This window comes from Ptychodera flava, chromosome 13 (assembly GCF_041260155.1).
Source record: "Ptychodera flava strain L36383 chromosome 13, AS_Pfla_20210202, whole genome shotgun sequence".
Lineage (NCBI taxonomy): Eukaryota > Metazoa > Hemichordata > Enteropneusta > Ptychoderidae > Ptychodera > Ptychodera flava.
The window spans coordinates 41,011,772-41,030,632 of NC_091940.1; the positions used below are offsets into that span (position 1 = coordinate 41,011,772).

The 18,861-nt window shown below is 38.0% G+C and overlaps 1 protein-coding gene across 2 annotated transcripts in view; it reads left to right on the forward strand.

The window, feature by feature from the left end:
* LOC139148464 (centromere protein N-A-like) overlaps window positions 1-18,861 on the forward strand; it is a 44,692-nt gene that overhangs the window by 17,203 nt on the left and 8,628 nt on the right. For both annotated transcript variants that reach the window (XM_070719925.1, XM_070719924.1), the window contains exons 5-6: window positions 4,549-4,719; window positions 5,696-5,873. In XM_070719925.1, coding sequence (XP_070576026.1) covers window positions 4,549-4,719; window positions 5,696-5,873 — 349 coding nt within the window. The remainder of the gene's footprint in view (window positions 1-4,548; window positions 4,720-5,695; window positions 5,874-18,861) is intronic.

The following is an 18,861-nucleotide window of genomic DNA, read 5'->3' on the forward strand; positions in this document are numbered from 1 at the left end:
TTACTGTGCCCAAAAATTGCACTACATGTTTTCATATCAACATCTTGCTCCAATGTTTTACTGTATCGCAAAATATCGCGCTATACGGTACATGTACTGTTTGGCGTGTGCCAGGCCAGTACGGCAGCTGCACTGCACCATTCTTTTGACATACTGGTACATGTGGGTCAGTGCATGGTGTAACATAACGTAACAACCATTTTGGATACATTGCGTTTTTGTTGAGTTGGCACTGAACAAAGATTGATTTTAGAGGGGGTATGCCAGTTGAGGGAGCGTATGCGTGATGCGTTATTTGGCTGAGTACCGGTAATTCTGTCTGTTGCTTCTCCACTATAGACAGATAGATAGATAAGTTTATTTCAGTACTGATGGCCTCCGGCCAAAATGTACAAATCAAAAAGCAAAAATTATAAACTGGTCGCTAGAAATGTACAGATGACAGCAAGGCAACGAATAAAAATATTATCTTAAGTATAAATAGTGTCATCTCTGAGTTTTGTTGCATAGAAAATAAACCTACTGAGTTTCCTTATTGTATTTGTATTATGAGATGATAAAGTATCTTAAACTTATGTACAAGAGGTGGATTAAAGTAATATTATGGAATATATTTCTGTCTCAGATTGTTATACATTGGACAGACAAGTAAAAAGTGAAACTCGTCATCAATGCGATCTTCTTCACACAATTCACATATCCTTAATGCCCTTGGAATATTGTTCTTGCGCCCGAATTCAATTTTCAAATTATGGGCAGAAGTTCTAAATTTACATAGTGCAATTTTGAAGATAGCTTTGTCAATACAAGTTAAATATGGTTCTAAAGTAAGGTCTCTTTTAAAGGTGGCATATGTATCTAGTTTTCTTGATGCATTCATTTCATTTGACTAAAGCTGTATATCTATGTCTATACAATGCTGTTTAAATGTTTTCAAAAAAACAGTCTCGTTCCCAACTCCTACATGTAGCTACTCCCAAACTTCTCCAAAGCCATAGCTCTGGAGCAAATGCTTAACATCATTTGCCCAAAAGTTATATTTTTGTACACCAATATTCTTGAGTTGAAAATCGTAACATTTGTAAATGAGTCTATTTTTATCCAAATTCACAATTCTTAACCAATATTTGATAATCTTACAAAATGTTGGTACTCTCAATGACATTCGACCCAATTCCCCTCTAATGGCAGCAACTGAAGTATTTGTGTACAAACTTAGTACCCGGTATATAGCGCAGCATATTATTGTGAACCCTTTCCGTATCTTTAGCACGATGAAAGCCCCAGATTTCAGAGCCATAGAGGAGGATCGGCAAGATTTTACTGTCGCAAATTATTAAAGCTAGTGTTGGTTGAAGGGTTCCAAACTTACACAAACAACTTTTCAAGCTGAAAAATGCCCTGTTGGCCTGGTCACTCAAGCATTTCTGTGCTTGGAACCATTTGCCAGTCCAAGATAAAACGATGCCCAAATAACTTTGAAAAGAAGTAATTGCCACCTTTTCCCCATCATAAAACCACTTCTCATAATTCTTAAGGCTCCCACCCCTCCTAAATACAATATCTTTAGTTTCTTCAGTTTCCACTTACTACAGTAATCATACAATTTGTTGAATAAACGTTGTAGACTAATTTTAGAACTACTACTTAAGGTAAGGTCGTCTGCAAAAAGTAAATAAATAATTTTCAAAACACCAATATCAACTCCAGAAAAATGTGTATGTAGTGCTTCCCCAATATCATTTACAAACATGGAAAAGAAAAAAGGTGAAAGCACTGAACCTTGCTGGACACCATAACTACAGTTAAATAACTCAGTAATACAATTCGGTGTTCGTACACGGGATATGACATTTTGATACATCGAGAAGATAATTTTTTACATTTTACCATTTACACCAGATTTAAGTAGTTTGTAAAACATACAGTAATGGTCAATTCTATCAAAATCTTTCTCGAAGTCAATGAAAGCTACATACACTCTGCCCTTTTTATTTGCTAGGTATTTTGAAATAATTGATGACTGGTATGTTGTGGGTTCAAATCTGATTGAAAATACCATATATTCATAGTGACGTATTTACCGATTGTAGGTATGATACAGAATGAGGCTGAGTTGGATTTTCACACTTCCAAACTTTCGTTTAGGAGGAGGGGGGTTTGAGGCCAAACGCACTTAGTTTCGTTTACCGTGCATTTGCTTTAATTATCCACGGCCCCTAATGAGGAATGCAGGTACAATGTGACATCACCACCTTTAGAATATTCAGTTACAGGTGTACATCTGGTATGACGGTATTTCAAAAATAGAACAATCAATACTATAATTTAGCCATGTTTCTGAGAGAGCTATCACAGGAGAATAATGTTGCAGGATACTTAGAAATGAGAGAAGCTTGTCAAAGCATTTACTAATGGACCTTATGTTTAAATGTAACACTGATAAAAATAACAAACTGTGGTTTTGTTGTTTACCTTGGTTCAAGTCATCAATAGAGAATGACTCACAACGTTATTTGAAAGTATGTTCTTGTTCAGCAGAGTTGGTGACAGTCCTGGGGTTGAAATTCTATGGAGAATTAGTTCATTCGGTTTAAGTTCTTTGACAAAAAAATAACTATAACTTCTGAGCTTTCATCTTTTCTTGTATAGATCATGTGGTTGTTCGTCAAAATAAATTTCCATTCTAGCTGTTTTCTTCTTTCATTTACTTGATAAAATAGCTGTGTCATCGTCAGGGTGAAATTTTCATTGATGTCGATATTATTGTTGACATTTCCTAGCTCTAGATAGATGGCTTGGAGTTTTACCATTCAAATGCTTTCTTGCATTACAGACACTTTATCTCTAACCGATCTCCTTACGAATTTCACAATGATAGGCGGTGGTTGTTGTTGCTGTTTGTGATGTTGTTCTTGACTCCTTGGTAAGCGGTGGCTGATGTCAATGTCTGCCTGAGATATATTCACACCAACTGCAGCAGCAACTCGAATGGCTACGCTGTCGGTGTTTACATCATTTCTGATTTGAACTCCATGAATTTTGAGGTTGTTACAATGATTGTAATGTTGGAGTTGGTCTAATTCAATTTGAGTGTTTTCTACTTCCTTTTGTGTAGTATGTGGCTGATCCTGCAGTCTGTTGTTGCAGGCCTTGAACTCTTCAGCGTTTGTTTTGATTTCTTCCATTTGTTTTCTAAAATCATCAAAATGATCACTTACGTAGTCCACTGACCTCTGTAATCCACTCAAACGACTTTCTAGGGATGATATTCTCTTTCCAATCTCTTTACGCAAATTGAAAGACCACTGCATTCAATTTAAACAAAATTGCAAATCTAAGTGTTTACTCAAATGGAAGACATTGAATAGATGATCTATACAGTATGGTATATCGTATATTATATCATACCAGTATATTGATGGCGCAAATACAGCCATCTGATTGGTCGAGACGCGAAAAGAACCGTGGTATATTGGCGATATACCACGGCTGGCATACGCGCGAGCTCTCAGCTTGACCAAAAATCCGTTTTTTACGTTCCACACCAGAATTTCAATATACTGTTATGATATAATAGCAATAAATCACACCCAGCAATGGTATACCACTCAATTTTGACCAGTTCACGACATACATGCAAGAGCAATAGCGAGTGCATATATGTCGTGAACTGATCAAAATCTCGTACGTGCTATACTGTCGCTGGGTGTGCTTTATTGCTGAAATCAAACTTCCTTTGAAGTGACTCCATAATTGCCATCAGATCAAGATGGTTAAAATCAGTAAAGTATAATATGTCCCACATCATACTTTTTGCATCACACTCACCCATCAGAGAGCTGCTAAAACAGATATACCAGTAGAAGTAAACTGACTAAGATAATATGGAGTGTGTTGCTGACTTGACTTGGCAGTTACATGTACATATACCGGTATGACGTGTTACAGTGATCTGCTCGATACCTTGATTTTGATGCTGATTTTCCATGACTTGACCAAAAAAGGGTTAATGTGTTTATGTATAATTACCGTATTGTTCATCATATGTATAGCCAAACTTTGCTGATGGTATGGAAATTTGAACTTATGAATGCTCTTTAGCTGGTGCCACTGCTTTAAGTCTCAGCTGAGTATGGTGCCTTTGTGAAGAAATGCTGTAGTGAACATGAGCCTCTGTTGCACAGAATAAGGGTACACTAACAAATCTGACAGACCAATAAATGTCAGTGCAACTGTTAGACTCTCTATCACATTCACAGCCCTATGTTGGCTGATAGGGCTAAGCAGCATGAGGCTGCTAATTCACAAAGCCAACATCTACAACTTTGTTGGCTGCATGAACCAGCAGCCTTGCCTCTCTTGGTCCAATCATTTACAGCATGTAATAGAAGGACTTAGCAGCACATTAAGGGCTGTAAAAGTCTAGTGGAACTACATGTATGTATAATAAACAGTTCAGTCAACATCACTTGTCTGAGTGGCACCAGGTGCTACATGAATTTGTTCATACCTCCCTGTGTCTGATTTGAAATATTTTGAAAACAGGATTTACACACCAGGACGAAAGATGATGAACTTTGGTTGAGGATATGTCTACATGATGGCAGTGCAGCACAGTTTATGCCGTCAAATGTTGTCTACATGGTTCTTCATCTGCGGTCATCATACATCATTTCATCAAACATCAAAGTTACACACAAAGATTACATTTTGCAGGTGAGTAGCATTGTCAGTTATTTACAAATAACAATATTTCAAGTATTGCTACCAAATGAAAGTTGTTAAAGAATTTCTATATTTTACAAGTCTGACTATCAATACCAATCAAGAAATGGTCTTGTCCAAGAAGAAGAAAATGAAATCAATACAAAATGTAATAGATCAACAGTTACACTTTATAAAAGAGGAAGCAACAAGATCAAAGAAAACAAGTCCAATGAATACAAATGGGTCACATTGCTTCATGAATTTAAAGAGATGCATTGAAATGTAACACGCATGCATGATTCATAAAATTTTTGAAAATTGTTTTTACTTTTTAGCTCATATTTGGTATGTATATAAATACCAAAAAGAGCTTATATGGTGAGTCGGTGGCGTCTGTATGTATGTCTATATGTACGTGCGGATGTATGTCCGTCAAACGCAAAAGCTCCCAAACCGCTGCACCCACCATCACAGTATTTGGTGGACAGGTAGACCCAGGGGTTGAGATGTGACATTGTGCAAATGAACACATCAGTGTCAAAAATATACAAATGGGGTAAGAAAAAGGGGAAATCCTGCAAATGTGTGGGAGTGGTGGCATTAACTGAAACAGCCCACACATCTGAGTTGGAGATTTTATAATCTCTAACCTATTTGTATGCAGTGTACCTATTATGTGTAGGAGTTGTTGCAGTGACTGAAAAAGGCTACTCCACTGACCTTGAGTCATTTTCTGTCATTGTTCATGAACTGATACATATTGGCAGACCTGCTGAAACCATGAAGGACTGTGTTGAAACATTCCTCTGCTAAGCCTATTCCTAAAGTTGACCTCCAGTATCTAAAGTTTGAGACCTTATTTACTTTTGTCATTCTTGTTTTTCTAGTTTCAATATTTCTTGATGGACCAATTCAAACCAAATATGAGCACACTGTCCTTGACAGTATTTTTTAAATATGTTCCAATGTTTGCCCTCCAATCCAGGCCCTTCTCACAAGCCTTGAATACACCGAAGTGAAAGAATTGAAACTATCAGGAAAAAATCTGAGTTCACTGACTGACATGGTGCTGTTCCAGCAGAGCCAGGGTGCATTTAGTCAGTACAGGTACAACCAAGCTGATCAAAATCCATTGACAAGTGGCAGGAAAGTCAAACGAAAAGGTAAGTTCAATTCATACCATGACTTACACACACTCATTAGTAAGGTATCACAAATGTCTTGTATGACTATGTTTAAAAATTAAGTTTTTATTTCTGTGAGGTCTCACTCTCGTCTTATGAATGACTTCCTACATGCAAATATGTGTTATATAACATCACACTCCTGGGAGTCAGTTATTTTCTATATATGGTTATACCCATTTAACAATGTCACCATATCAGGGAAATGTTTATTAGCATGGATTACTTATTGAGTTATGCATGTTACTTGGGTTATCTCTAAGTTTTAGTTCAGGCGGTTGAAATAAAATATCAGACGGCGAGGGAGCGGAGCGACTGAGGGGGGTTCCCCCATCCCAATCGCTGGAGATTTTTTGTTTGAGTACTTGTGATTGTGATCATTTGGTGACACTTGCATACCTGATTTTCCGTAAAATTTGTAGAGATGTTAACAAATTTTATCAAAATAAAGGTTTGTAGCATATATTTTCAGTTCATCTTCATCAGTAATCATCATCACAAAAATCATCATCATCTGCATCTGAAAGATCATCATAATAATCTGCTAACTGCTTCAAATTTTAAAATACAAGTGGCTAAATCTACTTCAGCAGCAACATTTGTGGCAATGTTAACCTGTACTCCAGTGTCAACAACCACTGGACTAAAGACGGGAAAACTAGAAATGAAATATAATATTTTGGAATTAAAAGAAACATACATGTACCAGAAATGAAATGAAAAATATTGACCTGAAAAAATATCACGTACGGGAAATGAAAAAAAGTATATTGAAAAGGAAATAACATACTAGAAACGAGATGAAAAAAAAATTAGACCCAGTGTTTTAAGGCCGAGTTACACGAGGCAACTCGTTGAGCAACGCGACGAGCAACACGACAGGCAACGCGAGTTGCCCGCCGTGTTGCTTTGTTTGTACGATATCGTCGCGTCGCCCGAGGTGGTCAGGCGACGTCGCCCGGAAAACCGACATGTCGGTTTTTCAGGCGACGCGTCGCCCGTCGCTTGGACGAGTTGCCCCGTGTACACACATGTGTCGCGTCGCCTGAAGAAACCTTTGACCTCTACTCATGCGCAGAACAGTGATCCTGTTTGCGCTCATCGATTGTAACTTGTTAGTACATATAAATTTACAAAACTCGAACAGGAAATAAACTATAAACTGTAAAAAACAATCAACCAATCAATATGTCAATAAATCAATAAATCTATAGACAAATCCAAAAAATATCCACCCTCTCTATCAACTCTACTTCAATCTTCGGTAAACTGGTGGATAACCGCTTCAATATAAGATAAACTGCTGAATGATAATTTCTCCTGAGGAGCCATCAATATTCTCCGTTGTCCTTATATATGGACTGATATTTACACGTATCGAAAGCATCGATCAGGTCGGGACGACACAGAGAATACAATCAGCACAACGAAAGACAATGTGGAAATAAAACTTTCTGACTAATATGCTCGAGCGTCGTCACCGTGACGTCATCGTGATATAAGTATTTTCCTCTTAGGCCTATACATCAAAGAAAAATGTCAATATATTTTTCTTAAACCAAAGAATTAATCAATTAATCGAAATTATTTCATCCCTAATTTACCGACGAGCACATATAGACATGCCAGGCTCCAATAGATTGTACATCAAAACAGACAATTTGCGAGATGTTTTGCGAAACGACGAATAGGGAAGTGTTATTTTGCTTGTGCCTACACCAGGTCATTCTCACCATGAGGAGGGATAACTACTAAAGAGAACAAAAATTGCCTTTTTTCAAGGCAGATAAGTGGAGGCGGTAGGTGACACCTCGAGTGGTTTGAATTTGGAATCTTCATAAAAAATATTAGGGATTTACTTTGGTTATGACCGTTTAAGACTTCTACTTAACTGGGAGAAAAAAATCGAAAGGCTTAAGACCGTTTTGAAACTTTGGTCAAAGCGTAAGCTAAGTCTGTATGGTAAAATCACTATCATCCAATTAGTAGCTCTTCTAAAACTGTTTTACGTATTGTTAATTCTTGGTGCTTTTGATGAACTTTTGAAGCCGATCAATCAAGCAATTTTCAAGTTTTTTTATGGAATAATGGGCCTGACAGAATAAAAAGACTCACGTTAATTGTAACTTACGAACGTGAAAGGTTCAAGACGCCAGACATCTTTGCCCTCCATGATGCATTCTATGCTTCATGGATTCATAGACTGTGCGATTCAACGATCGCTCACTGGTAAGCTGCAGAAATTGCTAGAATAATGAACATATGACCTATTGTACGACAATGTTTTGTACCCGTTAACCTTAACCATGAGCTGATAATTTGCATTTTAATAACTTAATATATGCAGTTTATTAATTCAAATTTTATTCGGAGCGTATTTCAAAGTTCCCCAGAATAAAATATGCCATCATTCACACGATTGTCACTTCGGGTTACGTGTTATAAGAACTTTTGGCAAACCTAAAAATATCTAAGTTATTTTTTTTTATTTATTTAAAAACTATGTCCTTATTTGGTGCATTAATGATGACTGATACGCATATTCCAGGACGGGCTTTAATCGATACGTGACCGATATTTCTGTCATTGAACGCACTTGACAACACCCGTCCCTAAACACTGCACCGTTGCATTGCACCATGATCTGTCACAAAGTATTCATCGATTTTGTGTTGCAGAACAGCTAATACTCATGGCTTTTACATGTCTGAAATGCACCGAAAATGCCACAAAATGACACCATTTCAATAGCCAAATTTTCAAGTTTCTACAATGGAAGGCCGCGGTCGGCGTGACCACCCTCCTCATGACCACAAGCTAGCCTTTTTACAGTGTCGCGGAAAAGTTGATTTTGAAATTTCTCATTCTGATTTGAGCTTATTGCTGTTTCACTGTGCCGTCAAATTTTAATCTTTAGATAAAATTAAATCACATCATTGTCAATACAGAGAATTTGTGACGTTATTCCCCAGATAATTACTGATAAAATATCCAAATGTCTCGTATTGTGGCCTCAGATGTTTTATAAATTCCCTGGTAATGCCAAAACTATTAACCAAAATAGTGTACCCCCTGCAGGACAATCATGGACTCAAGTAAACTTTTCACTCCATAGTGTACTCGGCTTTTTGTTGTATCGTACATTATTTTGTACAAAGTTTTCTTTCCTCCATTATGGCTCGGGAGGGGGAATACCATTTTCCCGTTAATATCGAATTATTAATAATTCTTAGAAAATAATAATTATCACTTTTATATATGTTCTGGCATTAAAATCAAGACGGGAGGTTCATGACTTAAGAGGAAGGCCACAATTTCGTATGCAAGTTTGGAGGAGAGTCACAATTTTCAAGGCAACCAGTTAATATTTCAATCGCACCACCCTGCTTCTGTTAATTCTGTCCTTACCCTATCTGCCTATGTTACCAATCAAGCATACCCGTGAAGCCATCTCGACATGACAATCATGTCTCTATAAGAATATTCGAAATAATTCTAGCTGTACAATTATTTAGTTGGAGTTTTTATATGTTTGATTATCACATCTAGTAATTTTTTCGAAAATATCCTTCATTAATCCGATTCGTAGATTATTATTATGAGTTTCCTTTAATTCAACGAAATATTACTATTTTTGTGGTCGAGCCATATTGCCGTTTGTCACGATCTAGAGGACCGTTTTGATAATGGGCCGCCACGAACAAAGTCGCGTCCGCTCTTCTAGCATGCGCACCGTAATCTTTTGTAAGGAAACTGGCGACAAGTTGCCTAACGAGTTGCCTCGTGTAACTGTTCCAGTCGCGTCGCTTGATGCGTTGCCTACCGCGTTGCTCATCGTGTTGCTCGGCGAGTTGCCTCGTGTAACTTGGCCTTTAAAGCTACACTTTAACCCTTTGATCGAGTGCTGTAATTTTTCCCTGTCAAAATTTTAGTAATTTTTATGAATTTTTCTGTCATTTTGAAAATACTTTTTGACCAAATAGACATCCCTTTTCATTGGCTACACCTCTTTAATCAAATTTTTTGGCTAAAAACAATGGCTAGGTTATTTTATAAAGGTGACAAAAAATGACTGGTGCTCAAAGGGTTAACACTAATCATTTCCCCTTCTACTCCCATGTACAAATGGAGTTATACTCTAAACATTTCTCATGTTACGTCTTCTAAATTCTAATTGCTTGATGCTACTGTTTGCTATGCTTTTGCAAAGGAAATAACACTTTACTGGTGATGAAGCAAATGGGATAAAAACAGAACGCCAAGCACATGATAAGATTCAGACAATTTGTTTTACGACTACAGCCTTAAACGACCCTGTGGGAGTGATACCCTATAAAGTAAACTTGGCCGATGGCCCACCAGGACATGATGCGATGTTGATTGATTACACATGGCCATATCCCCAATCCAGTACAAGAAAAATATGCTGGTTACATTTCAAAAACACCTGATTCACTTTCACGTTTACCTTTGCCTAATTTTTGTTTTTTAGTAAAGTACATGTAGTGTTGAATATCGTTTGATTTCTTTTTCACAAGTTCCGCTCGCTCAAACTTTCGTTGCCATTGCGTCTGTAATTTGAGAAAATTCACATATGACCCCTTAGGCATGTTAGAGGGCTTGTAAATGCTTCCACCAATCACTGCAATTATTACATCTCGTGAAATCTTATGGTATGTAACTCATGTGTCGGAAAGCCTACGCAAGGACGCTCAATCTGATTGGGATGATACATACGTATGCAAGGTCTAATGTAGGTTCTTTTGTTTATGGATGTACGATGTCTGGGTTTTATCACGATGTGTTTTGGCAAGTTTAAATTGGTTTTTTTTTCATTACTTCAGACATTTTACGGCCAATTACACAAGGCTTCAGTGAAAATATGAGATTTAGTACTTTACATCTGTGAAACCAGCCGGCAGGTCATGTGTTTTTGAGACTCCCCAGATGGCTATTTTTGCCGGCTGCCGGCTTTTAGCGAGAACACTGATGTTAAATGTATCAGTTATGAGATGATCCTGAAAAACACGTAAAAGTTACAACAAACAAAAATGGTTGTCACTCATACTGCCAATATTGCACTAAAGGGATACTTTGGATTGCATAGTACTGACACTGTGATGGTAGATTGCATCATGTAGTTTCCTATGCTAGTTTCATTGAAGTCCTTGAATTTCAAGTACCAGTAAAAGCTCCTGCAAATACTTGGGCTACAAAGCAGACTCTTGACATACAATATTAGCGGTCCTGTGAGTGGACAGTTTTGTTACCAGTGCATCACTTCTTGACATGGCTGTTCTCAATGTAAACAAACACTTGTTGACATGGCTGTTCTCAGTGTAAACAAACACTTGTTGACATGGCTGTTCTCAGTGTAAACAAACACTTGTTGACATGGCTGTTCTCAGTGTAAACAAATTCTTGTTGACATGGCTGTTCTCAGTGTAAACAAAGACTTGTTGACATGGCTGTTCTCAGTGTAAACAAACACTTGTTGACATGGCTGTTCTCAGTGTAAACAAGACTTGTTGACATGGCTGTTCTCAGTGTAAACAACCACTTGTTGACATGGCTGTTCTCAGTGTAAACAAACACTTGTTGACATGGCTGTTCTCAGTGTAAACAAAGACTTGTTGACATGGCTGTTCTCAGTGTAAACAAAGACTTGTTGACATGGCTGTTCTCAGTGTAAACAAATTCTTGTTGACATGGCTGTTCTCAGTGTAAACAAACACTTGTTGACATGGCTGTTCTCAGTGTAAACAAACACTTGTTGACATGGCTGTTCTCAGTGTAAACAAAGACTTGTTGACATGGCTGTTCTCAGTGTAAACAAAGACTTGTTGACATGGCTGTTCTCAGTGTAAACAAACACTTGTTGACATGGCTGTTCTCAGTGTAAACAAAGACTTGTTGACATGGCTGTTCTCAGTGTAAACAAAGACTTGTTGACATGGCTGTTCTCAGTGTAAACAAACACTTGTTGACATGGCTGTTCTCAGTGTAAACAAACACTTGTTGACATGGCTGTTCTCAGTGTAAACAAACAGGATGATATGGTGATCCTGAAATTGAAATAAAAGTACAAGAAAATTTTTGATGAATAATTAATATCAAATTGGGCTGTAAACACCTCTGTACTGACACTGTGCACTGAAATGTCGAAGGCTTGTTTTTACTTTTTGTTAGGCTAACTGTAGACTCTGCACAGTCGCTGTGCCTTGTTTTGTGCGTGCCGCGATGGGCCTGCATTCGAAGGCTAGGCTGTGCAGCTGTGAGAGGACGCGCCGCCAGACACAGCGACTGTCGGTTCTTGGAAGGATATGAATATTCATAAGGGTAGTGATGTCAAAAGAAATAACTTAAACTGGGCAGAGAGAATGTTATACTAGTAGCTAGTAGACCTATACACGCAGTATGTTTTTATTTGTCATTTTTAATTTTATTTTGCTATGGTACTTGTCATTTGATTTAATTGACGGATGCGTGCATGGAGTTCTATATAGTGCCCGGATCAGGCAGAAATCCAACCGGTCGCTTGCAAGAACGTCCAGACCGTGGGATTCGCGTCAGGTCCTTGAAGGGCGCGCGCGTGTTCCAACTATTTGACAGGGAAGAATGCGAATCGCAGGGTCTCTGCCAGACTAGGCTAACTACAGTTGTAATGTCCTTGAGTTTTATAAATTGAACCTGGTAACATAAACATTTCCGTATGTGCATTTTTAGCGACGAAGTTACGTAACTGAGGAAGCTTATAGAGTTGGGAGAGGCAAAATTGACGTCATTTCCGTCAACAACTTCCGTAAAACTATTTTGTCACACCACGTGATCACACTGTCAACACTTCCATAAAACTATTTTGTCACGCTACGACCACGAAATTACCTCGAGAAGGAAACGCGAGTGTTTTGTACATGAAATAATGATAAAATGAAAGTTAGAGCGTACGTGTGTGTGTGTATTGGCCTACATGGAAATGCGATATAATGCATTCACGTTAGAACGTCTATGCTTGATCAATTTTGAAGTGTTTTTGTTGTCAGTGTAGTCATGGATGTAAAAAACCATGGTGTAGTGGACCTGTGAAAACTGTCGATCTTGCGTTTGTGGCGAGGAAGTCCTCTCGGGGATACAGATACCATGCACTGTGCAGGTTGAACCCAGAGGTCGAAGCAAATGCGATAGACAATGCTCGATCAATTTTGAAGCTTTTTGAACTGTCAGTGTAAAAAAATACTGATCTTGCGTTTGTGGTGAGAATACCTTCTCGGTGATACAGTTACCGTGTACCGTGGAGGTAGAACCCGGAAGTCGATGGCCCACCGGCCTGCCGTATGCGTACCGTTATTACGCTGTTTGCAAGAAAACGCGATAGACTAGACTAGACCCTCCACAGAATTGTGCATTTACGTTACAACGTCCATGCAATTTTGAAGTTTTTTGTCCCGTCAGTGTAAACTATGACATTGCTGGACATGTGAAAACTATTGATCCATGGGACATCCATGATTGATCTTGCGTGGTTCCGTGGTTTGTTGTCAGAATACCGTCTCGCACCGTGCAGGAAATGTAGGATGATATTGTTGAACGATGTCAAAGTTTGGTGGATATCTTGAGGTGGGCGTGTAATGCTATTTGCCTTCGTATACGGAAAGGGCAGTGATATACGCGGGTGTCGATCGACGCTCATGAGCTGATAATGTCATTGTGAAATGGTTTGACTTTTACAGTGTAGATAGGGGTCGTGTTTTTCTGGTGGTTGGAAAGGCGAGGCTGAAGTTGTGTTATACGCAGGAAGAAAACCAAAGATAGCATAATATTATTATAATATGATGAATTTAATCATTGAGTATGCCTTGTTATAATAATAGAGGTATGGACAATTTGTTTTTTGTCCTGTCAGTGTAAATAATACAAGATTGGTGGACGGACATGTGAAAATTATTGATCTTGCGTTTGTTTGTGGTCTTTGTCAAGCCGTTCCGATCTCCTTTATACTGTGCAGGGGAGAATGAATTACGTTCCTCATGGGTTTACAATATGTCAAAAATACGAATTTTTGAGTGGATTTACAATTTTTTAATGCCAGTTAGTAAAATTACGAGCGAAAATTTCAGCTTCCCATTTCATCGGCGCGATCGTGCAAGAAACCTCAGTCTAGACTGTATGCTGAAAACGCTCAGTGTGTAAGCATGTGGGAATTTTCGTAGTGTTTTTTTCTCGCTTAATTTGGCAAATTATCAGCAAATACCTCAACAATTCAAGGTAACCCTTTCTTCTCAGTCGTTTCCTGGAGTTTCAAAGTCATACGAGCGAAAATGAATGAAAATTGCGATGCAAAAATCGTGTATCGGCGAGAGTGGCCGTTTTTAGCCCACTGGGCTGTACATGTGTATACACAGCATACACGTTCCTTCGCATTAGAGTGTAACGAAGTGTAAAGAGACTGAGAGTATTCATACAGAAATAGCCCATGATTCGAGCGTGGTTTCGTGTTTTTCGGTTGAATTTTGGCCAAATAGTCGCTTTTTAGCGGGTTTTGAATTTTTTAAAGCATCTAAAAACATTAAAATGACTTTTAATTAACAAACGAAATAAAAAAATAAGAAATGTAATTATTTATCTACAAAAGAAAAATATTTTTGACAAGCTGAGTCAATGTTTTGGACAAGTGTGAGCTATTTTTGCGGGGATTCCCCGGACCTATGATTCATAGCTGTAGCCCTCGAAAACGCAGTAAGTTTCTGTGAAACGGGATGAAATTTTGTTTCAGGCGAGGCGTTTCAAGTTACTCTTGAGAAAAGTTACTTATTTATCAGTTGTTGCTTTACCATTTCGTGACACATTTTTTTTATTCAATCACTTGTTGACCTGAAAAACAACGATATTTAGCACTCTTTTTCAACAGATATTTAGTAAGTAGCCGCGGTACGGCTGTCAAAATACTACACTCAGTGTGACAGTTTTCGGACGACCTTACAGTAAATGAGCCATGTAAGACCCCCTAGCCTCAGCCACGATAGAAAATTGCCATTGTTTCGTAACATCAAATTTGATTGGTCAGGAGTGGATTTCTGGAAGTGTTTTTGGCCATAGAAAATGCCCAAACAAAACCACTATTCCTCAGTAAGTTTTATCCAGCATGCAAGTACTAAGGATCGGCTGGCCATTTTCTGTTGGAATTTTCGAAATGTAGACGGACTACAACTGTGTATACCAAGTAAGACGGGAGTGAAAAGAAAGCAGATAGCTTAGAAAACAAGATAACAGACACAAAGAAGCCCTAAGAGGATACAGAAACGGAACTGAACATTGAAGGTCAGTACACAAAGTTGTACCTATATGCATACTGTACATGTCAGCAGCGACTTTGAAAATCAAGCGGCTCAAATAGGTCACTCATCAAAGGTATCTGGGACATATAGTGAGCTATGTTATGAGACTTTGTCACGTGAACACCATGGTTGAACTAACACGACTACCGAGAGGTATTTCATGTAATGCAAGTGACACTATATAGTATTGAAAGTGCATTGTAATCAATTTATGATAGGAACATAAAATCATTTCTGACAAAGTCAATCAAAATTTTATTTATAATTTGTACCATAATTTGGCGATGTCAGTGAATTCATATGAAACTTCTGCAGTCATCCATATTTAGTAATAGTAAATACAGTATTTTTTGGCTTGTTATTTTTTGGCATGTTACTACTTATCACTGTTTATGACCACTGTAAATGTTCACTTACTACTTCTGAATGTTCGTGAGAGTGTGGGACAAGACTGGCACTTTCTACAACGAATAACTTTAATGAGTTTGCTAATTCATCTCTACAAGCTTTGCATTTGTATTTCTATGTCTCATATTTTCAAGACTGTTGACTTGAATTGATAAAGTTTATTTTGACATGTCATGTCTACTTTTCATGTTATATTGTTTGCTAAAATCAAATTTAATTTCTCTTCAGATAACTCTAATGTGGCATTAGCATGACAGAGAACGACATGTCATGATGTAATGTATGAATGGTGCAAAAGGCGAGACATGATTATATAGGTTGCACCTCTATCGCAAAAGACAACAGTTAGTGTTGAAACATGCTCAAATGAAGGAGAATGGCAACTGCTGTCTTGCTTCAGCTAGAGACTGCACATTTGTAGATTTGTCTGAAACTTGTGAAAGCTCTATTTGAACCTGAGATTTGATTGAAGGATGACAATAAAGGTGTTATTTTATGAAGAATTAATTTGTGTTTGTACCATCATTCAGTCCATATAAAATAGATGTTGCCTTTTGCTTGTACAGTGTCTCACTTTGCAAATTCCCAGTTTACTAACAATTTAGAAATTTACTTAAGCTTTTGAGACTGAATTTGTAAATTTACTAAGTATTTTCGGAAGCCAGAGGGGAAACAGGCATACCAGTGTGATGGGCGACCAGAAAGTCCATGGAAATCAAGCAGGTTCTTACATGAATATCGCTGTTTGGTGTGTTGATTTGTGACACACTATGCTAACATGTTTCAACATCCAAAGAAACATTTTGAACTTTATAGTGTTATGTAGGTCATTTCCCCCACACTCATCATGACCTGAGTTCAATTAGTCTAGAACATTCTCAAGGTCACTGCCCTTGATGACCTCACAACCTTGAATTCAATTAGTCATGTTTGGAATGTTCTGGAAAGTTGATTAGTTGTGTAAGGGAGATAATTTTAGAACAGTAATTAGCATGTCAATAAAAGTTCTAGATTGTTCTTATATGCCTTTATAAAAGGGACGTGCTCAGCTTCCAGTCAGACTTTTGGGATCGTGTCTCTTGTGTGTTACTAAACTCCAGCAGTAGTCATTCTCAAGACTTTTCAAGACCTTCACTGCCAACGCTGGATTTATACTGTGGACTTTGTGCAGCTTCAAGCCTGCAAGCCAAAGGACTGTTCATTCATCCGACTGACTGTTACAACTCTGAGACTGGAGCTTTGCCGTCCCAGCTGAGATAAGTAGTCTGTACACTTTTAAAGCTTGTACTCTATCCCTGACTTAGCAATTAGTTTTATTTTCGTAATAAATTTTGTTTAAACGTTAACTGCTGAGTTCACCCTTTTGTTCGTATCCTCTGCACGTAACAAATTGGGGGCTTGTCCGGGATACGAATATTTTGAGCCGTTTGACAACATTTTGACAGCCTTTTCAAAACTACTGTATACTGTGAACTCAGCAAAATTTAATCATGGCGGAATTTAAACCAGAGGAAATGGATGACCTTGATCAGGACACATTTGATTCCCTCAGAAAAGACGATCTCATAGCACTGGCCAATTTCCTTAAAGTAGAAGTCAAAAGATCCATGCGCAAGAGGGAAATACAGTACATTATTGCAAACATTTAGTTGATTTAGGCCAATTTGAGGAATCCACCTTGAAAGATTATGAGCCCGAGTCTACTTTTGAACTAAGAAAACTAGAAATACAGGCAGATTTGGAAATAAGAAAATGGAATTACAAATGAAAGAAAAAGAAAGGCAGGAAAGATTAGAAATGGAAGAAAGACAGAGAGAAAAAGAATTGCGATTAGAAGAACAGCGATTACAGGTAGAAATAAAACGTTTAGAGCTTGGACAGTCAGGAAAATTCTTCCCTTCAGACAAGTTTGACATCACTAAGCATTTCAGGTTAGTTCCCCCTTTCCAAGAAAAGGATGTTGATAAATATTTCCTTCATTTTGAGAAAATTGCTCAGAGTCTGAATTGGCCTAAGGAGTCCTGGTCTATGCTTTTGCAGAGTGCTTTGGTGGGTAAAGCCAGAGAAATTTACATTCAGTTGTCAGTAGAGCAGGCTTCAAATTATGATTCTGTGAAGGAATTAATTCTCAAGGGTTATGAGTTGGTGCCTGAAGCTTACCGTCAGAAATTTAGGGATTGTGAGAAGGTGAAAGATCAAACTTACGTTGAATTTGCTCGAACAAAAGAACAACTGTTTGATCGTTGGTGTTCGTCTGAAAAGGTCAGTCAGAATTATGACAAATTACGACAACTTGTTTTGATTGAGGAATTTAAAAGGTGCATCCGGAGTGACATCAAGACGTTATCAATGAACAAAAGGCAGATACATTGGAGGTTGCTGCACGTTTGGCCGATGATTATTCATTGACCCACAAATCGTCATTTCTCAGCAAACCATCCCAGTCCTTTTCATACAGAAGCAATGCAGGTAAATTTAACTCCTCCTTTTCATCCAAGAATTTTTCAAAGGACAGTAGGAAATCAAATGACAACAGTTCACAGAGTTCAAGTAACACTCCCACATCATCAGATCCCAAGTCTCAATCTCCTTCTGAAAACAGTTTGGTACACTTTCTTGTAATTATTGTAAAAAGACGGCCATTTAATGTCAGATTGTCTCAAATTGAAAAGAAAACGTGAAGGTCAAAGTGGTCAAAGTGGATCTAAGCCAACCGGCTTTATTTCTTCATCAACTCAATTAGAGTCTAATAATGTGTGCAACACATTTTCTGAGGTTAAACCCCTCTTATCCCCAATTAATGAGGTCAAGGTCAATTCTTCTCAAGATAGCATTATGGGTATTTTCGAGCCATTTATTCATAATGGTTTTATATCACTTTCTAGTGATTTCTCTTCCGCTACCCCTGTCAAAATTTTAAGAGATACCGGGGCTTCCCAGTCTCTTTTGTTTGCAGATACCCTGCCGTTTTCTGAAAAGTCATTTTCAGGTTCTAAAGTTCTTATTAAGGGGGTAGATTGCAATGACTACATTCCTGTTCCTCTCCATAATGTCTATTTGTCTTCGGACTTTGTTTCTGGACCTGTGACTTTAGGTATTAGGCCTTTTTTGCCTTTTGAAGGGATTCACCTTCTTCTCGGAAACGACCTTGCTGGGGACAAGGTCATTACTAATCCACTTGTGACTGATAATCCTAGTTTAGATCAGGATCCAGAGCCAATTGA